The 20337-nt window shown below is 43.0% G+C and overlaps 1 protein-coding gene across 3 annotated transcripts in view; it reads left to right on the forward strand.

Annotated features, from left to right (window-relative positions):
- Nucleotides 1-20337, forward strand: part of macrod2 (mono-ADP ribosylhydrolase 2) — a 937884-nt gene that overhangs the window by 20569 nt on the left and 896978 nt on the right. For all 3 annotated transcript variants that reach the window (XM_078230387.1, XM_078230388.1, XM_078230389.1), the window contains exons 2-3: nucleotides 11841-11903; nucleotides 16580-16648. In XM_078230387.1, the coding sequence (XP_078086513.1) occupies nucleotides 11841-11903; nucleotides 16580-16648 (132 nt within the window). The remainder of the gene's footprint in view (nucleotides 1-11840; nucleotides 11904-16579; nucleotides 16649-20337) is intronic.

Raw genomic sequence — 20337 nt, forward strand, 5'->3', positions numbered from 1 at the left:
ATTGACACCACGCCTGTTTTGGCAATTGCGTCGTGTTTCATAAACTTTGTCCTGACAAAGGAAAAGAGGGTCCAAGGTCTGAAAGAGGAGGTTGCTTTCTTTATTTATTGTTATGAAATGTTGGTTGAATGTTGAAGGCAAATAATTGTCCGTACTGCGTTTACACTTGGTGAACAATTCAAATTTCCAACAACAGTGAATGACAGAAAGCGTGATCAAAGTTGAGAGAAACGCAGGCATGCATTTTGTTTCTCAAATTTAATTTTCATTTTAAGAGAGAAATCTGGTTGAGTTTTGAAAGCCAACAGAACATTTTTCAGAGTAACGGGTAGGAATATAGTAGGAGGGAGGAAGGGAAATAGTTGAGAAGTGCCACTGGCCTGATTCGCATTTAAAGTGTGGAGGTGGTGAGCATGAGGCAGGATCGTTAGAGAAGAAGGGTGATGTGGGCAAAGGTGAAGCAAGGTGGTGGGTGCAAGGATTGTGGATGGTTCAAAGCGGAGGAGGTGGGGCTAGTAACAGGAATATTGGACTGTAAGAAAGGCTTTTGTGAGTAAAAAGGGGGCTGGGAGGGGAAGGGGTGGAAAGCCTAAAGATTTGGGGAGAGAATGAGAAGTGAGGTGCCGAAGGTGTCTCATTTCCTGCAGAAGCTACACCAATGCAACTTGCAGCTGTTGGTGGCTCTTTATCCTGCCTAATCACTCGCCTTATCCCAGCTGAAAGGAACATAGCAAAGTAAAATGAAAGGGGGAGAAGTAGTAAGGAAGGGAAACACTAAGACATGGCAATACCAAAACACTAGAGACCTTTAAATAGGGTGACTAGTTTCTCTGAACTATAATGTACCATGGGAGGTTGACTCATGAAAGATCATTGCACTCCCCATTGCAATGCTACCATATCCACAATGAAAAGTTTTCTGCCAATATATCAATCAAATAACACTGGCCTGCACTCTCTGTCAATGAACACTATGGGTAGAATTTTAAGGATGGTGAGCGATTGGTGCTTGCCATCCTGAGGGTTAGTGCGTAACGCATTACCGCTGACTATTGGAAACCGCTGCCATTTTACGCTCACTTTTACAGTTGACAGTGGACAGGACTTTCGTTTGCCCTTGGAAGGAATTCCTGCCCTTCAGAGCTGCTAACCAATCAGATTCTCTCACCTGGCCAGGTACAGCGCTGCAGTGGGCAGAAGTGGTACTACAACACTCTGCCTCGAACTAAGCCCTAGAACCACTGGGAAGCTAAGTCCCTGGGGTCAAGAGGGGGGGGGGGGGGAGGGGACGTTTCCTTCTGTTTCCCACCATATCTGCACCCACCAGCCTAAAAATTGAGGCTGGACAGGAAACGGTCATTAAGTTGCTAGGTGAAAGAGCAGGTTTCCTGCCTGCAAGCATGAAATTGCATCTGGATTTGGGCAGGTTAGGGTTAGGTTTATTCTTGGGGTGAATTCCATCCATCCAATTTTATTCCCCCCGCCCCCACTGCGCACATAGCACCTGCCTTATGTAAACTTGTTACAACATTGTTTTCCTGTCCTTTCCTGCAGCACCACTGCTGTTGGGAGAAGTAGGTACAACTTTTCATTAATCCACTATTATAAAAACAACTTGCATTTATATAGCACCCGTTTAATATAGGAAATCACCTCAAGAAGCTTCACGGGTGTAATTCAACAGAAAGAGATTTTGGGACAGGTGACCTGATAACGTGGTTGAGAGGTAGATTTTGAGGAGCATTAGAAAGTCCAAGAGAGAGGTGGAGATGTTTAAGGAGGGGACTCCAGGAATTTGAGATAGCTGAAGGCAAAGTTGCCAGTCATGGGGCCAATTGAGTGGGAGATGAACAAAAGGCCAGTGTTGGAGCAATGCAAAGTTAATGGAGAGTTGTAGGGCTGGGAGCAGTTGCTGTGTGCCGGGAGACATTTGACTGAGGTTCAGAATTTGGTAGACTGCAGGGAGCCAGTGTAGGTCAGTGAGCACAGCGGCTATGTGTGAGTGAGACATGGTGCGGATTACGGTCATGATATAGAGATGCCAGCGTTGGACGCGGATTATGGTGACAGTGTCTGTGATAGATTCAGACATAAGCATTTATGGTTGAGATGCAAATATTGGGACAGATGCAAGGCTTCAAACTGAGGAATGAATAATGCCCTGGTCCAATTAACATCCCTTTGGTAACCCTGATTCACCTGAAGGTTACGTTTAAGCATTGGCTGCTCATGGAAATTAAGTTTTTTTTTCTTTTTAAAAATAAATTGCCACGTTCAGTTTTCTACAAGCTGAAGTTTTGCAGTAACTGTATAAACAGAAAATAACCTTCAACAATTAGCATGTACTGCGTGATGGATTTATTCAGAATCGGGTTTGCCTATGGTGTGTTTTTACTGGGAACTATTTTCTTTTGGAGAAACCCAACCCTGTAAGATATCTCAATTTGGAGCATCTGGATAGAGCCTGAATTATGGAATAGGAATTTACTGACCCTCTTGTTGTTGATGTCTACTCATCACAGCAAATCCCTTTTGGCTCTTCAAGTTTCGTTCTAGAAATCAGCAATGATACAAACCTTAGCGTGCTTCCACAATGGCAAAGTTTGGTGATCTTTCTTCTGTTTTCGTATTGCAAGCAAAACAAACCTTGATATTTTGTACTTTTCCTGAGGTAACTTGTGTGAAATTACCCAGGCGGTCGATTGTTCATGCAGGTTGTTTATTTAAAGCAGTCACGTATTTAATTACCATGGCAACCTAATCAATCGCCTCTAGGTGAAGCAGGAAACTTTCAATTTTCTCTGAGATTCTCCAAAGAACAATTGCTATAATCAGTGATAATCTACAGCCTGTTAAATATCTGACCAATTTCATAGTGGATTCTTTGGATTTTATTTATAGAGTCATAGAGATGTACAGCACAGAAACAGGCCCTTTGGCCCGACTCGTCCATGTTGATCAGGTTTTCTGAGTTGAACTAGTCCTATTTGCCTTTGTTTGGTCTATATCCCTCTAAACCTTTCCCATCCATGTACCTGTCCAGATGCCTTTTAAATGTTGTAACTGTACCCGCCTCTACCACCTCCTCTGGCAGTCCTTTCCATTTACACACCACCCTCAGTATGAAAAGGTTGCCCCTCGGGTCCCTTTTAAATCTTTCCCCTCTCACCTTACACCTATGCCCTACCCTGGGGAAAAGGCTGTGGCTATTCACCTTATCTATGTCCCTCATTGTCTTATAAACCTGTGTAAGATCACTTCTCATCCTCCTACGCTCCAGGGAAAAATGTCCCAGCCTATCCACCCTCTCATAATTCAAACCTTCCAATCCCGGTAACATCCTTGTAAATCGTTTTTGTCCCCTTTCCAGTTTAATGACATCCTTCCTATATCAGGGTGCCCAGAATCATACACACTGTTCCAAATATGGCTTTACCAATGTTTTGTACAGTTGTTACATAAACTCCCAACTCCTGTACTCAATGCTCTGACTGATGAAGGCAAGTGTGCCAAACGCCGCCTTCACCACTCTATCGACCTGTGACATCACTTTCAAGGAACTATGTACCTGCACCCCTGATCTCTCTGTTCAACAACAGAGGGCCCTACCATTAACTATGCAAGCCTTGCCCTGGTGTTTGTGTTCTAGAATCCACATTTTGTTTGTGATTAGAACAGCGATTATTCATAAAACAGATTTAGCTGTGTGACGGAGTTATTTATTTACCTGCAGTGGGTAAAGAAAGTACTATTTTGTATATTTTCCAGGAACCAAACAAAAAAAAAACACTTGCTTCACTGTCTGTTGGCAGAGGGGGAACGTACAAATCAAAAGCGAGGACAGTACTAGAAAACTACCTGTGAGAAACTACTAAGGACTTGTGAGATCAACCAATCCTGAATGACCAGTCAGAAGAACAAACAATAAAAGAAAGAAGGCAAAAAACGCAAACATATTTGAAAGATATTTTGTCAACTTTTTTTCTTTTTGCCCACTGAGTCCACATGGCCCGAAACGTTTCAAGATCTAAAAAGAAATCACAGGAACATTATAAACTTTAAAATTTGCCCGTGAAGCTGTCTTTTGTTGTTTGAGTGGCTTCTCTTTGTTTTTACTTGAAGGCTATAAACTGGAAGATGACTACCTGTTATCACATAATTAACTCCAGAATGTGTGCAGTACCCCACTCTGTGTCCATAAGATTTATAGGCCGGAATTTTACCGTCCCGCCCACCACGGGAATCGAAGCGGGCGAGGGCCAGACCATGGAAAGGTCGTTGACCATGGGCGGGATCTTACGGTTTCGGGATGAGCGAGGCCGTAAATTCCTGGTTATAGGGTTCTGTTAGAGAGGATGGAGGTCTGATTCGCAGCAGAGAAGTGCATCTTCCATGGAGTAAAAATGTTTTCCAATTTCATTGACTTTTCCTTGATTACTTGAAAGCCATATGTAGAATTAGTTTTCCCTCCAGCTTTATATTTCATGAATTTAAAGGCAACCAGCATGTGGCAGAATAACTTGTTCTCCCCGTGTCTGCACGGATTTCCTCCGGGTGCTCCGGTTTCCTCCCACAGTCCAAAAATGTGCAAGTTAGGTGGATTGGCCATGGTAAATGTGCGGGGTTACGGGGATAGGGTAGGGAGGTGGGGCTGTGTAGGATGTTCTTTTAGAGAATCGGTGCCAACTTGATGGGCTGACTGGCTTCTTTCTGCACTGAGGGATTGAATGGACACCCCAGTCCTTCTAGATTTCATCCTTCCTCATATGCTCCTAGAATCTCATATCTCGGAGGATAGTTGGAATACTGCGAAGAATTAAAATGAATCCTGGAAAGCTGTGGCATAACTTTGGGTTGGGTCCCAGGAAAAAGCCCATCAGCGTTTAATAAAGGAACTCATTTAAACTGAATTTATGCTATAAGTAGTTGTAAACGATAGTGCTAAGTTAATAGTACTTGCTTTGTTTAATTCTTTTTGATATACAATAAAGCTTTTTTTGTTTAAAAGCGTGAAATCTTGTGGTGTAGTTCTGTCCATTAATTGCTGGGATTTCTTCTTTAAAAGTTAACGGTGCCTAACAGGATTATAACAAACTTAGCTGATCCTACTCCCTTGCTTCACTTTTTCCCCCCACCCTCAACTGAAAATCTTTTTCTTCAGATAATCATCCAATTCTCTATCAAAGGCCTTGTTTCATCTGCCTCCACCGCACTCTTCCCAGCTTGGGTCACTGTCTGTGTGGAGTTTGCATGTTCTCCCCATGTCTGTGTGGGTTTCCACCGGGGGTGCTCCGGTTTCCTCCCACAGTCCGAAAGACGTGCTGGTTAGGTGCATTGGCCATGCTAAATTCTCCCTCAGTGTACCCAAACAGGCACCGGAGTGTGGCAACTAGGGGATTTTCACAGTAACTTTATTGCAGTGTTAACGTAAGCCTACTTGTGACGCCAATAAATAAAAACTCTTCGGCAGTGCATTCCAGATCCCAACCACTCGCTGTGAATTTTTTTCATGATATTATTGCTTCTTTTGCCAATTGACTGGTTCTTGATGCTTCCCCCAATCGGCAAAGTTTCTCTCTATCTATTCTGCCCAGACCCCTCATGATTTTGAATATCTCTATAAAACCTCCTCTCCAAGGAGAACAGCTCCAACTCCTCCAAGCTATCCAAGTTATTGAAGTCCCTCATCCCTGGGATCATTCTTGTAAATTTTTTCTGCGCTCTCGTTAAATGCCTTCACATCCTTCCTAAAGTGTGGGGCAAGAACTAGTCGCAATTCTCCAGCTGAGGCCAAACCAGTGTGTTATTCACCATCACTTTCTTGCTATTTGTACTCCCATCACCCTATTTATAAAACAAAGGCAAAATACTGCGGATGCTGGAATCTGAAACAAAAACAGAAAATGCTGGAGAAACTCAGCAGGTCTTACATCGTCTGTGGAGAGAGAATAGAGCCAATGTTTCGAGTCTGGATGACCCTTCGCCAGGGCTCTACCACCTTCAATGATTTGTGTACGTATACTTCCAGGATTCATTTGCTCCTGCATCCCTTTGGGAAATGAAAACAATTATCTGACCATCCGACACTTTAGCAGTAACTGTTTGGCTTGTGTCTGAACCACAATGTGGCAGTCAGTGAGCTCCATTGCTTTAAATGAGTAGCTCCAGTTTAGATATTACAAACACTGCAGAGTGGAGAGAAAATGCAGAGGGGGTTGTAGCTAGATTCATAGTGATACAAAATCAGGGGAGGCCATTCAGTCCATTTTGCCAGTACTGGCTCTTTAAAAGCTCGATCCAATTAGTGCCATTTTCCTCTTTTCCCATAGCTCAACAAATGTTTAACTTTTCAAGAATATATCTGATTTCAGTTTTGAAAGTTGCTATTGAATCTAAAGCAGCACAGAAGCGGAATTGAAAAATCAAACAATCCCCTCTTGGTATTTCTATCTCTTGCATTTGATTTATGCCATGAATTTCTTGTATTTTAAGTAATTGGTTCAGATTTTCACAGTAACTTCATTGCAGTGTTAATGTAAGCCGACTTGTGACGAATAAACTTTTACTTTTTTAAAAAAGATTTGCATCTATACATGCACTGCTTTTTAAACAGGAGGATAATTTTAATTGATGATTAGCACCTCTGTTGTGCTGAAATTTTACTGCGGCATAAATAAGACTTTAACGTACTTCCAACACAATGCAAAATGCATTGTTAAAGTGAATAGAGGTCAAATGGCTCCCTTCCTTGCCCCCCTCCTTATTTGACTGCAACAGGTTTTTATTTGAAAGGTGCGTGCTTGTCAATTCACTGAGTACTTAACTGCTTACTTGCTATAATCATAAAAGAGCTAATAAGTCACGCTGGCACAGTGGTTGGCACTGCTGCCTCACAGCGCCAGGGACCCAGGTTCACTTCCCAGCTTGGGTCAGTGTCTGTGCGGAGTCTGCATGTTCTCCCCGTGTCTGTGTGGGTTTCCTCTGGGTGTTCCAGTTTCCTCCCACAATCTGAAAGACATGCTGGTTAGAGGTGCATTCGGATTAGGATTAGGCCATGCTAAATTCTCCTTTAGTGTATCCGAACAGATGCCAGAGTGTGGCAACTAGGGGATTTTCACAGTAACTTCGTTGCAGTGTTAATGTAACCCTACTTGTGACACTAATGAATAAACTTAAAAAACGGGTTCCATTTCGGTGTTGGGTGACTGTCTGTGTGGAGTTTGCACATTCTCCTCGTGTCTGCGTGGGTTTCCTCTGGGTGCTCCGGTTTCCTCCTACATTCCAAAGATGCACAGGTTAGGTTGATTTGCCCATAAATTGCCCCTTAGTGTTGGGGGTATGAGCAGGGATAATAAGAAGATTTTTGGGAATAGGGCCTGGGTGGGATTGTTGTCCATGTAGGCTTGATGGGCGAAATGGCCTCCTTCTGCAATGTAGGGATTCAATGATTCTATGACAGGTTTTTTTTTGAAAAATGGGGTTTATTTGTTATATTTAAATTGATCCAAGTAGGATTTTAAAAAAATGCACCAACTTTGCACATGCACACACCTACGTTACAGAGTGGGGAAAGATAGATTGACCAAATTCTAGTCCATTTAAAAAAAAAAGATAAGAATACACTGTCTGTAGTTTAGTGGCTTGGCTGGCTTCATGGTGAATTTGATGGCCTCGATGCATCTGATTTAAAGACGTAGACAATTGAGTTGCTTGCTCTTCAGGAGAGGCTGGTAGCACTGGGATGGATTCTTTTCAGAAATCTCCCTGCCGCAGGACACCCCTGGATGATGACAGTAGGCAAACAGGGCTCTGAGCTTACCAGGTAAGTTGGAGGAAAAAAGGAGATGGGATGGCTTGTCCTCTGTTCCGCTGAGGTATATGTGCTTAAACACACACAAAGGATTGGCTTGTCATATGACCTTCCTTTGATTTGATTTATTATTGTCACATGTATTAGTATAAAGTGAAAAGTATTGTTTCTTGCGTGCTATACAGACAAAGCATACCATTCATAGAGCAGGAAAGGAGAGGGTGCAGAATGTAGTGTTACAGTCATAGCTAGGGTGTAGAGAAAGATCAACTTAATGCAAGGTAAGTCCATTCAAAAGTCTGATGGCAGTAGGGAAGAAGCTGTTCTTGAATCGGTTGGTACGTGACCTCAAACCTTTGTAACTTTTTCCCGACGGGAAAAAGGTGGAAGAGAGAATGTCCGGGGTGCGTGGGGTTCTTAATTATGCTGGCTGCTTTGCCGAGGCAGCAGGAAGTATAGACAGAGTCAATGGATGGGAGGCTGGTTTGCGTGATTGGATTGGGCTACATTCACGACCAATTCCTTGTCCAACTGCTGGGGAATTTTTTACAAACATCCTTTTTATTCCAAATGTGACCTGTTTGGCTTATGTCTGGAAGCTAACTTAGCCAGGATCCCATTGTCCAAGTATTTAGTCTTAATGGCCCATTTCCAACAGATGAATACCCGAGGTGATTACTTTAGAGGCCTTGCTAATACAGGAAATATGAGTCCTTCACACTCCCCTGAAGTCATTGCCTTTGATGGCTCTGCAGTCAGACTGACGCCACGCCAATGAACTGGAATATGGAACATGCAGTAATGCAAAATTGGGGTTGGCTGCCTGGGGCTGAGAGGTTAAGTCACTGTTTTTTGAAAGACTCAAAACTTCAATTCAGGTTTCCAGCCGATGGATTAAAAATCACTGTTTGGCATAAAGCACATCATCTTGACAACAAAATACCATACTGCGCTGGTATGTTGGATGATATTTTTATGCTTGACAGAAGTCAAATAAGTAAGACATCAGTGAGAGCAGTGCTTATATTGCATATGCTGTCAGTGCCTGTAGAGGAATATCAAGGCTGCTTTGTTTTGAGGCCCAATTGCTCATGTTGATAAGTGGCTGTTGAGTAAGGCGATGAAGATGAAGGCATGCAGATCAGGAATATTCCCCAGGGTAGACTCCTAGTCTGTGCTGTTTGCTAGTATCAGCCAGAGCAAGAGAAAGATTGCTACAATTGGCTTCGGTGCCCTTGAGACATGAAGAGGAAAGACAGCCAAAGTCTGAGCTCCCAATTGCTGTTAACTGCCTCAGAGTGGAAAATACACCTGTCCGAACATCCGGGTAAGACGCGAAAGGCTGTGATGCCCGCAGAGTGGATTAGGTCGCTGCCACTGGCTAGTGAAGTTCTCCTTTGTTGAGCGGTCTTTTGGACAGGATGCTGGAAGGACGACCACAACTGTGAAATCCCGTGGTTGACGAAACGGAGAAGACTAAAGGACAAGAGAGTAGGGCAAAAACATTTGTGAGAACTGCATTCACTTTATAATTAAATGATCTGCGCTTATGAGCTAAAATAACTTGATGTGTTTCTGAATTATGCTGTGTCGTGCTTGTGGTTTGAGGTCAACAGCACAATCTCTTAAATTGTTGCTTTACAGTCCCTGGTGGTAATCATCATTTCAATATTATGTACAATTTGTGTCTAATGTGCACGTTTCAGTAAGAGACTTGCTCTCCCTACAGTATTAGCATCTTTGCAATAATCTATTGATTTCTAGTGTAAATGAGACACAGCTATTTCCCAAGGGGTCTGTCCAATTTTCAGAGTGGTATTTACTGAGAAACCAACACACACAGGGAAGGAACCAGGATACAGAATATCACAGGCCCTGAGGGTTTTTTAAATAAGTTGTCAAGTCAGGAAGGAGTGACGGGTGGCAGTGTACTTGTGTCTGAAAAGGTTGAAGATCAGAAGTGAAGGTCAAGTGATGTAAGAAGGTCCACCGTTCTGAGACTGTGAATAAAGATCAGAGTAATGATGTGCATTTGGCTTAAATTTCACTCCAGAATAATTTGGATTGGTTTATCAAGAACCAGTACTGATGAGATGAGTTGAGTGACCTCCCACTATCCAGTATTACCCTTCTTATGTTGAACTCGAAACATTAACTCAGTTTCTCTCTCCACAAATGCTCCAGATCCGCTGAAATTTTCCAGTGCTTTCTGCTGTATAGTGTAATATCCAATCTGTTCTGCTTGGCTAACTTGCTGATGGATTAGAAGGCCAGTAAGAGTTTTAACAACACCAGGTTAAAAACACCAGGTTTTAACCTGGTGTTGTTAAAACTCTTACTGTGTTTACCCCAGTCCAACGCCGGCATCTCCACATCAGGATTAGAAATAGCCAGTGATCCCATTGATGTACTGAGTCTGTGGCCTGACTCCAAAGCTACTCCTGGAACCTCCCACAGTTTGAGGGGACCAACTGGGTATTCTACATGATGGGTGCGATCTTACTGGCTGTTCATGCTACCCTCCCGCTGCAACGAGATGAGAGGATTTGGCGCCCAGACAAATCTCCGTTCATTGCAGTGGGATGGGAAAATCCTGCCAGCGTGAATGGCTGTAACATTCCGGCCAATGTCTATTCGAGGTCTTGAGCAAGGACAGTAGAACGCTGTTGGTTTTACATTGGATCAACATAACTATACATCCCAATGGATATATATGCACATACATATTTATTAGACACACACACAAACACATATATATGTGCGTGTGTGTGCATATATACACATACGCACACACTATACTGAGAGAGTGGGGAAACAGGGATTCTTCTTCTTACAGCAGAGAAGGGGAGACCTAATAGAGATATGCAAATTTCTGAGAACTTCATGTAGCACCGTAATTAGGGAGAAACTCTGGTGAGTGGGTCAGTGGCCACAGATTGAAAATAATTGGCAAACTAACCAGACAGAAATTTCTTCACATGTTGTGATTTGGAGGGCAGGATGAAAGGGTGGTAGAAGCAGATTCCATAGAAACTTTCAAGGGCGGCACGGTAGCACAGTGGTTAGCACTGTTGCTTCACAGCTCCAGGGACCTGGGTTCGATTCCTGGCTCGGGTCACTGTCTGTGTGGAGTTTGCACATTCTCCTCGTGTCTGCGTGGGTTTCCTCCGGGTGCTCCGGTTTCCTCCCACAGTCCAAAGATTTGCGGGTTAGGTTGATTGGCCATGCTAAAATTGTCCTTAGTGTCCTGGGATGCATAGGTTAGAGGGATTAGTGGGTAAATATGTAGGGATATGGGGGTGGGATTGTGGTCGGTGCAGACTCGATGGGCCGAATGGCCTCTTTCTGTGCTGTAGGGTTTTCTAAGATTTTCTAAGGCACCTGAAGGTGACTCATTTTCAGCACCAGTGGAGAAAAGGCTGGGGTATGAGGTTAAATTGGACAGCTCTTTTCAAGAGCCAGCACAGGACACAAGGGGCCGATTGGCTGCCTGCTGTGACAATAATAAATCAAATCAAATCAACTGCACTTCAGATTCAATACTTCGTTGCTTTGAGCACGATGCGTGAACATTTTGATTCTTGCGCAGTCCAGGTCTCTTTCCTGCTCAAAAGGTATCAATTCAGAACCCAGTATGGCATTCACATGATTGGCCCTAACCATGAACATAAGACTATACCTACCTATGCTAAATGCCATCTGCCGCCAGCTGACCCATTCCTTCCATTGGCTCAACAACTTCTATTTTCTCTTTACATCAGATACACACTTGCAGGCAGCACCCCCAGTGTCTTCATCCAGATCATGCTACCAATTTACAGGTTCTGCTGGTTACATTTAATTAAAGTGCGTATGTTATGCAAAAAGGAGGGAGCAGAAACAAACCAGGGAAGAAGGTTTGTTACTTGCATGTGAGAAATTGATCTGTTGGCACCCAAATGTAAGATGCCCAAATCGTGCTGGTACACAAATTTATTTTTGTGTCAGTATTTAATGTCTAGAAATGACCTTTTTTATCTTCTCAATACAGACTCTTTTGATGATGGGATTGTACAGCTGAAGGATATTTCAGTATGGAGAGAAGAAGCAAAAAGTAAGTAGTTTTTATTTTAAGCCTATTTCATTGTTTTGGGATTTACTTCTAATGAGTTCTTTGAAATTAATGACAACATTGAATCCCTAAAGTGCAGAAAGAGGCCACTTGGCCCATCAAGTCTGCACTAACTCTCTGAAAGAGCATCTTACCCAGGCCCACCCCCCTTGCCCTATCCTCATAACCCCACGCATTTACCATGGTTGATGCACCTAACCTATCCATCTTTGGATACTAAGGGACAATTTACCATGGCCAATCCACCTAACCAGCTCATCTTTGGACTGTGGGAAGAAACTGGAGCACCACGTAGACACGGGGAGAATGTGCAGATTCCACACACACACACAGTCACCCAAGGCTGGAATTGAACCTGAGCCCTTGGTGCCTTGAGGCAACAGTGCTAACCAATGAAGAGTTGAGTACAGAAATAAACACAAGTTAATGCAGAAATAATATTTGAGAATTGTGATGAATATGATTTAGATTAAGTAAGACATGTTACTTAAAGGATGCATCACCTACTTGTTTATATTCTTGATCTTTTGCATGTTTGATAGCTAACACCAAGAGATTGGATAGTAATAAGCCTTCCACCAGCGCTAACTTGCTGCATTTATTTCACGTACAATGACCAAATATGCATCCTGTCTATATATATTTTTTTCTTTGGAAAAGCTTTATTTTTTCCCCAAAGCTGAATGTTTATATTATAAAGAGTTAAAAAGCATGAAGGAATGCTGTTGTGAAATGTTTACAGTAGTCCGGTCCACTCATAGTGTTCCAGTTTCTATAAGGAGGTCTAAATTAGCTCAGGCCAGTGTCCTTTCAGAAAGCTGCCAGTGAACCCTGCTGATTGTCCTCATCCTCATTGGTCAGTGCAGAATTCCAATGCAAGTCTGACGAGGGAAGTGGGCCATGTCCACACCTGCATCACCATAGAAAACATTCTTTCTGGTTGTACCACAGCTTGGTATGGCTCCTGTTCTGCCCAAGACTGCAAGGAACTACAAAAGGTCGTGAATGTTGCCCAGTCCATCACGCAAACCAGCCTCCCATCCATTGACTCTATCTACAGTTCCCGCTGCCTCGGCAAAGCAGCCAGCATAATTAAGGACCCCATGCACCCTGGACATTCTTTCTTCCACCTTCTTCCGTTGGGAAAAAGATACAAAAGTCTGAGGTCACGTATCAACTGACTCAAGAACAGCTTCTTCCCTGTTGCTGTCAGAATTTTGAATGGACTTGCCTTGCATTAAGTTGATCTTTCTCTACATCCTAACTATGACTGTAACACTACGTTCTGCACTCTCTTGTTTCCTTCTCTATGAATGGTATGTTTTGTCTGTATAGCGCGCAAGAAACAATACTTTTCACTAAAATATTTTGCTGGGAAGGATGTATTCTGGTGTTGTGACATTGCAAACCAGAAACTAGGCTTGGGATCAGTGTACATAGAAGGTTGAAGATAACTTGAACCAGCGCCGTCGGAACCGTCCGACCAGCCTGTGCCGTCGGACCAGTCTGACGTCTGCACAAGGTAATTGCCTTTTGTTATATAGCTGCAATAATATGGTTCCACTGTGCAGAGAATCTAGAACTGAGAGTTATTGTCTCAGGATAAGGGGTCAGCCATTTAGGACCAAGATGAGGTGAAATTTCTTCATCCAAAGGGTTGTGGATCTTTACAATTCTCCACCCCAGAGAGCTGCGGCTGCTCAATCATTGAGTATATTCAAGACTGAGATCGATAGACATTGGGCACTGAGGAAGTTAAGGGATATGGAGATAGGGCAGGAAAATGGAGTTGAGTTTGATGAGCAGCCATGACCTTCGTGAATGGCAGGGCAAGTTTTAAGAGCTGTATGACATGCTCTGCTCCTGTATCTTAATAATGTTTACAAAAGATATACAAATCTATTAAGTTATTCGCTTTGTTTATATATGGGAACTATATTCACAAATTTGCACAACTTCATTTTGTTACAAGTTCTACATAATGGTTTTTATATATAGTTCACTGAGTAAATGTAAATTTTTAACTTAAACGCATTAAATTGGAGCTGAGTAATATAGCTTTGAATTCCAAAACTCCCCACTGGAAGTGAAGATCCTGGGTTTATCTTCTGCATCATCTTGGAGTTGGCTTTTGAGTACCTTTGGCACATGGATCTTGACCCTTGCCCTTTGGATAGAGAAAGTTGAGTTGAGAGATATTGAAGGAGGATTTATGAGGAGATTAATTTCTCCTAGAAATGTTTTCAACCGGTAATTTGCAGTTCACCAAGTAACCAGTTTTGTGTCCTTTTCAACTTTATTTTTTGGTTCAGTCGTATTTCTAATCATTGCCAAATAGCTACATGGAAACATAATAGTAATGGCTACTTGCCAAAATTATTCTGATACAGTTTTGAGAACATTCTATTCATTCACAGTTGTTTCTGGATCCAGTCCTAAATTAATGCCTCTTTGTTCCTGATGGAAATGATAAAATCTCTGACAACTTTGTAATAACTATGTGAGCAGAAGATTGTGTTTTGTTACGTTGAAACTTTGGGCTGCTTTGTTCCCGTGTTGCAGGAGATGCTTGCAGTATGAATGAGACAAATTCAATGTCATGCGAATCGCACTAACTCACAGGACAGAGCATTAAGATTCCCGATGCAGGCTGTCTTGTACTTTCTGTCTTTTATTTTAAATATGTAGAGGCAGAAATTGTGTAAAACACCGTAGTATTTGATCTGATATTCTCTCATTTTAATAGAATGACCAAACCTGCACCTTAATGCAAATCTGCAGTGACACGCTACATAAAATTGCAGTGAAATCTGCCTTCCTCTTTTATCCAATATTTTCCTTCCCCTTAATTGTCCCTCTCTGTGGATGGCCAGAAGCATGATGATGGAAAACCTGGCATGCGAATATAAAAATATGAATGGCCATGATTCATATCGTATGAGATATTAATGTAATATTTTTCATTTACCTCCTAAATAAACTCTGGTGGAAAACAAGAAGCTGCTTTGAGATTCATTGAAATGGCAATAGGGCACTTTTTGATTTGATTTATTATTGTCGCATGTATTAGCATACAGTGAAAAGTATTGTTTCTTAGATGCTATACAAAGTATACCATACATAGAGAAGGAAAGGAGAGGGTGCAGAATGTAGTGTTACACTCATAGCAAGGGTGCAGAGAAAGATCAACTCAAGACAAGATAGGTCCATTCAAAAATCTGATGGCAGCAGGGAAGAAACTATTCTCGAGTCGGTTGACACGTGATCTCAGATTTTCGTATCTTTCTTCTGATGGAAGAAGGTAGAAGAGAGTATGTCCAGGGTGCGTGGGGTCCTTGATTATGACTGCTGCTTTCCTGAGGCAGTGGGCAGTATAGACGGTGTCAATGGATGGGAGGCTGGTTTGCGTGATGGACTTGGCTACATTCAGAAGCCTTTGTAGTTTTTTGCGGCCTTGGGCAGAGCAGGAGCCATTCCAAGCTGTGATACAACCAGAAATGATGCTTTCTATGGTGCATCTGTAAAAGTTGTTGAGAGTCGTAGTGGACATGCCGAATTTCCTTAGCCTCCTAAGAAAGAGATAAAGCATGCGATTGTAAAAGGGGATGCAGGCACAAAGAGACTGGGGTATTTGGGCAAAAATCATTGAAAGTGGAAGAGCAGTTGACAAAGTGGTTATAAGGGCATGTGGAATCGTGGACCTTTTTAATAGAAGAATCGAGTACAAACATTAGCAGGTTATGGTGAACCTTTATGGAAGATTGATTCAGTTCCAAATACTGAGTCCAATTCTGGGCACCACATTTTAAGAAGGATGTGACGGCTTTAGGGAGGTGCAGAAGAGATTTACGAGAATGGTTCCAGGGCTGAGGGACTTGAGTGCATGGATATATTGAAGAGGCTGGGGTTGCTCATCTTGGAGGGGAGAAGGTACTGAGTAAATTGGATGGAGGTGTTCAAAATTGTGATTAGGCAGAGTGGATGGTGAGAGACTATTTGAAAGGACTGTGGGTACAATTTTGATAAATACATACAAACATAAATTCGGAGCAGGGGTAGGCCACTTGGCCCCTCGAGCCTGCTCCGCCCCCATTCAATAAGATTATGGCTGATCTGATTGTAACCTCAACCCCATACCCCTGCCTACCCCCCACTCCCCTTCCGATAAACTTTCACTCCCTTGCTTATCAAGGATCTATCTAGCTCTGACCCCACTTCCACCACCTTTCGAGAAGAGCCCCCAAATGTTTTAAATGAGCGACCCCCCCCCCCCTCATTTTTAAACTGGGACCCCTAGTTTCTTCCCCACAAAAAGAAACATCCACCCTGTCAAGACCCCTCAGGATCTTGTAAGCTTCAATCAAATTGTTCTAAACTCCAGCAGATACAACCCTAACCTGTCCAACCTTTCCTCTTAAGACAACCCAGCCATTCCAGGTATTAGTCCGGTCGATTATTGTTATCGAAACGTCCTACTTTTTATCTTCCCCATAATTATTGTTGTATAATATCTAGATTCGAATTCAGACACTGGAGTTTTTTTTGTACATTTTATCTATCCAGAACTCCTGCACCCTTCAGACAATTTGAGTATTAAGTGCACAGAGTGATGATATTGTGATTTATTTGCATTCTTTTTCACAATTCATTCATAACAGAGATATACCTGAAAGAGAAGCTGGAGGATAAAGAACAAGATGAATGCTTTCCATTGAAGGAAAGAACTGGTAAGTGCAAGCTTGAGGAGCTTGTTATTGGTGACTCTGTGTACTTTACAAGGTAGTTGTTGTGAGGTTCAACAATTCTTAATCCATCCTGACCTTGCAAATTAATATTTTCATTTAGTTTGTTATGGCTTTTGGACGGTTTAATTTAATTTGCATCCTTCTCATGGAGAGCAATAAAACACTTGAATGTTAGCTAACTGCTAGAAAAGGACCAAGTTTCATAGAATCCCTACAGTGCAGAAGGAGGCCATTTGGCCCATTGAGCCTGTACCGAAAACGATCCCACCCAAGCTCTATTCCCGTAGCCCCACGTATTTACCCCGCTAGTCCCCCTGTCACAGGGCAATGTAGCATGGCCAATCAACCTAACCCTTTGGACTGTGGGAGGAAACCGGAGCATCCAGAGGAAACCCACGCAGACGCAGGGAGAATGTGCAGACTCCACACAGACAGTGACCCAAGCCGGGAATCGAACCCGAGTCCCTGATGCTGTGAGGCAGCAGTGCTAACCACTGTGCCACCGTTTGTCAAACAAGAAAGCGTTTCTCCATCTTTACAACTGAGTAAACTAGAAATAATCTGCTCACAAATGGCCAAAACCAAAGGATTGACTTTTCTCATCTCTCTCCATTCTGCTCCACTGTGTAGCTGAACCGTGGAAGTTACAACTTTTTCCATACATTCTAACTTCTGGGTGCAGCTAACATAGGACTAAAAACTTACTTGGATCTTGTATCCTTTGTGGTTAAAGTTATTGAGACAAACCTACACTTCTATGATCCCATTGGCGAGAGAATTCCAAAGATTCACCACCCTCTTGCTGCAGAAACGTCTTTCTCAATTTGTCCTAACTGGATACCTCTTGTACTGAGACTGTGCCCTCTGATTCTAGATGCCACAGCCAATGGAAACATCCTTCCTGCATCTAACTTGTCATAAAATTGAATAGAGTCCCTACAGTGCAAAAGGAGGCCATTTGGCCCATCGAGCCTGCACCAACAATAATCCCGCCCAGGCCCTATCCCGGTAACCCCATGTATTTACCCCGCTAATCCCCCTGACACTAAGGGGCAATTTAGTATGGCCAACCCATCTAACCTGCACATCTTTGGACTGTGGGAAGAAACTGGAGCACCCGGTGGGAACCCACACAGACATGGGGAGAATGTACAAACCCGAGACCGGAATTGAACCCAGGTTCCTGATGCTGTGAGGCAGCAGTGCTAACCACTGTGCCACCGTGCCACCCATTTTCCTTCAAGCCCGTTGAAGAATTTTTTTATGCTTCAATGAGATTGCCTCTCATTCTTCGAAACCGCAGATAATGTCTCCCCCAGACTCCTCAATCTCACAGGGATCAGTGTGGTGAATCTTTGTTGCACTGCCACTATGACAACGATATCCTTCCTTGGGTAAGGAGACTACCAATGCTCTAGGTGCAGTCTCACCAAGGCTCTATTCAATTGCAGCAAGACGTCTTTGCTCCTGTACTCTAGTTCTTCTTCAATAAAAGTAATTTACCTCCCTAATTGCTTGCTGTACCTACATATTGGCTTTTAGGAACTTCTGAAGAAAGACACACAGGTCGCTTTGGATATCAACACTTTCCAATCTCTCATTATTTAAGAAATACTCTGTATTTCTGTTTTTTGTATAAAAGTTAATAACTTCAACTTTTCCACCTTGCATTGCACATGCCACTTTCCTACTTTCACCGTCCCTCCAGCTTGCCATGGCCTCTGCACGCCCCCAATTCTGGCCTCTGGTGCATTCCCAAAATTTTAGTCACTTGATCATTGGTTAACCTCGACTCTAAGCTCTGGAATTCCCTCCCTAAACCCCATAGCCTTTCTTACCTGTGTTAAGTTGCTCAGGTGTACAAAAAGGATTGTGTGAAGGGCAGTTGATCTGCAAGATTATTGTCTAGTCAATGAAGCCAAAAATCTCTGCCATCTTAACAGATGTTCACGCCATGGTCCCGCTGCAGTGAAGTTTTTCACTGGCCAGCCAAATCTCCATTCACTGCGGTGGGATGGGAAAATCCCACCAGTGTGAACAGTGGTAAGATTCCGGCCATTGTGTCGATATCACTTTGGTAAGACCATAAGATACAGGAGCTGAATTAGGCCATTCAGCCCATCGAGTCTGCTCCAGCATTCAGTCATGGCTGATATGATTCTCATCCTCATTCTCCTGCCTTCTCCCCGTAACCCTTGATCCCCTTACTGATCAATAACCTATCTATCTCTATCTTAAATACACTCAATGACCTGGCCTCCACAGCCCTCTATGGCAATGAGTTCCACAGATGCACCACTCTTTGGCTGAAAAAATTTCTCCTCATCTCAGTTTTAAAGGAGTTCCCTTCACTCTGAATAATATTCTTTATGGACTATGAGTTTTTTTCTCTTGTATTAACCTAATTATTTTATATTGTCCTGTCTTCATGCTGTGACATAAATTGAGAATAAAGTGTGGCAGAAGTATGAAATATATACAAGATGCAATGCAGCAACTTGTCCTTGGACCCTCATGACCTCTACCACTTAGAAGGACAAGTGCAGCAGATACATGGGAACACCACCACCTGGAGGTTCCCCTCCAAGCACTCTTATCCTGACTTGGAAATATATAGGAATGAATGCTGTAACCCCGTGTCTGTGTGGGTTTCCTCCGGGTGCTCCCGTTTCCTCCCACAGTCCAAAGATGTGCGGGTTAGGTTGATGGGCCATGCTAAATTGACCATTAGTGTCAGGGGGATTAGCAGGGTAAATACATGGGGTTATGGGGATAGGGCCTGGGTGGGATTGTTGTCAGTGCAGACTCGATGGGTCAAATGGCCTCCTTCTGCACTATAGGGATCCTATGATTCTATGATACATTGAACATGCTGTGCAGTAGCAGCCCATTCAGCCCCACTAGTCTGCGCTGAGTTCCTTCATTGTCGCTGGGTCAACATTCTGGAACTCCCTCCCTAACAGCACTGTGGGTGTACCTACACCATAAGGACTGCAGCAGTTCAAATAGGCAGCTCACCACCACCTTCTCAAGGGCAATTAGGTCCACCACCTTCTTGGGCAATTGGGGATGGGAAATAAATGCTGGTCTAGCCAGCAATGCACACATCCTATGAAACAATTTTTAAAAAATGCCTTTTATTTAAGATGAATGGTTTAAAAAGAGATACAATGCAATGCCAGTCAAGCCATCTACTAGGTGGCATGCAAAGTAACATTGATCTTGGGAATATAAAAGCATTATAATAATCTAATTCTAACGTTATATCACAAAATATAACTCAAAATGTCAGCTTAATTGGGAAAATCCAGATGCTGAGATTTTTATACTTGACTCAAATATACTCGGTAAAAATTATATACAGGAAGGGATGACAAAATTCCAAATTTGAATTTTCGCCAAATGCGTTCCTCATTCCTGTAGTGGAAATGTGTATCCATGGAAGTAGGAATGAATGCTGTAACCACGTTTCCCTGTTTCTGCGTGGGTTTCCTCCGGGTGCTCCCGTTTCCTCCCACAGTCCAAAGATGTGTGGGTTAGGTTGATTGGCCATGCTAAATTGACCATTAGTGTCAGGGGTATTAGCAGGGTAAATACATGGGGTTACGGGGATAGGGCCTGGGTGAGATTGTTGTCAGTGCAGACTCGATGGGTCAAATGGCCTCCTTCTG

The sequence above is a fragment of the Mustelus asterias genome, chromosome 15, assembly GCF_964213995.1.
Source record: "Mustelus asterias chromosome 15, sMusAst1.hap1.1, whole genome shotgun sequence".
Classification (NCBI taxonomy): Eukaryota; Metazoa; Chordata; class Chondrichthyes; order Carcharhiniformes; family Triakidae; genus Mustelus; species Mustelus asterias.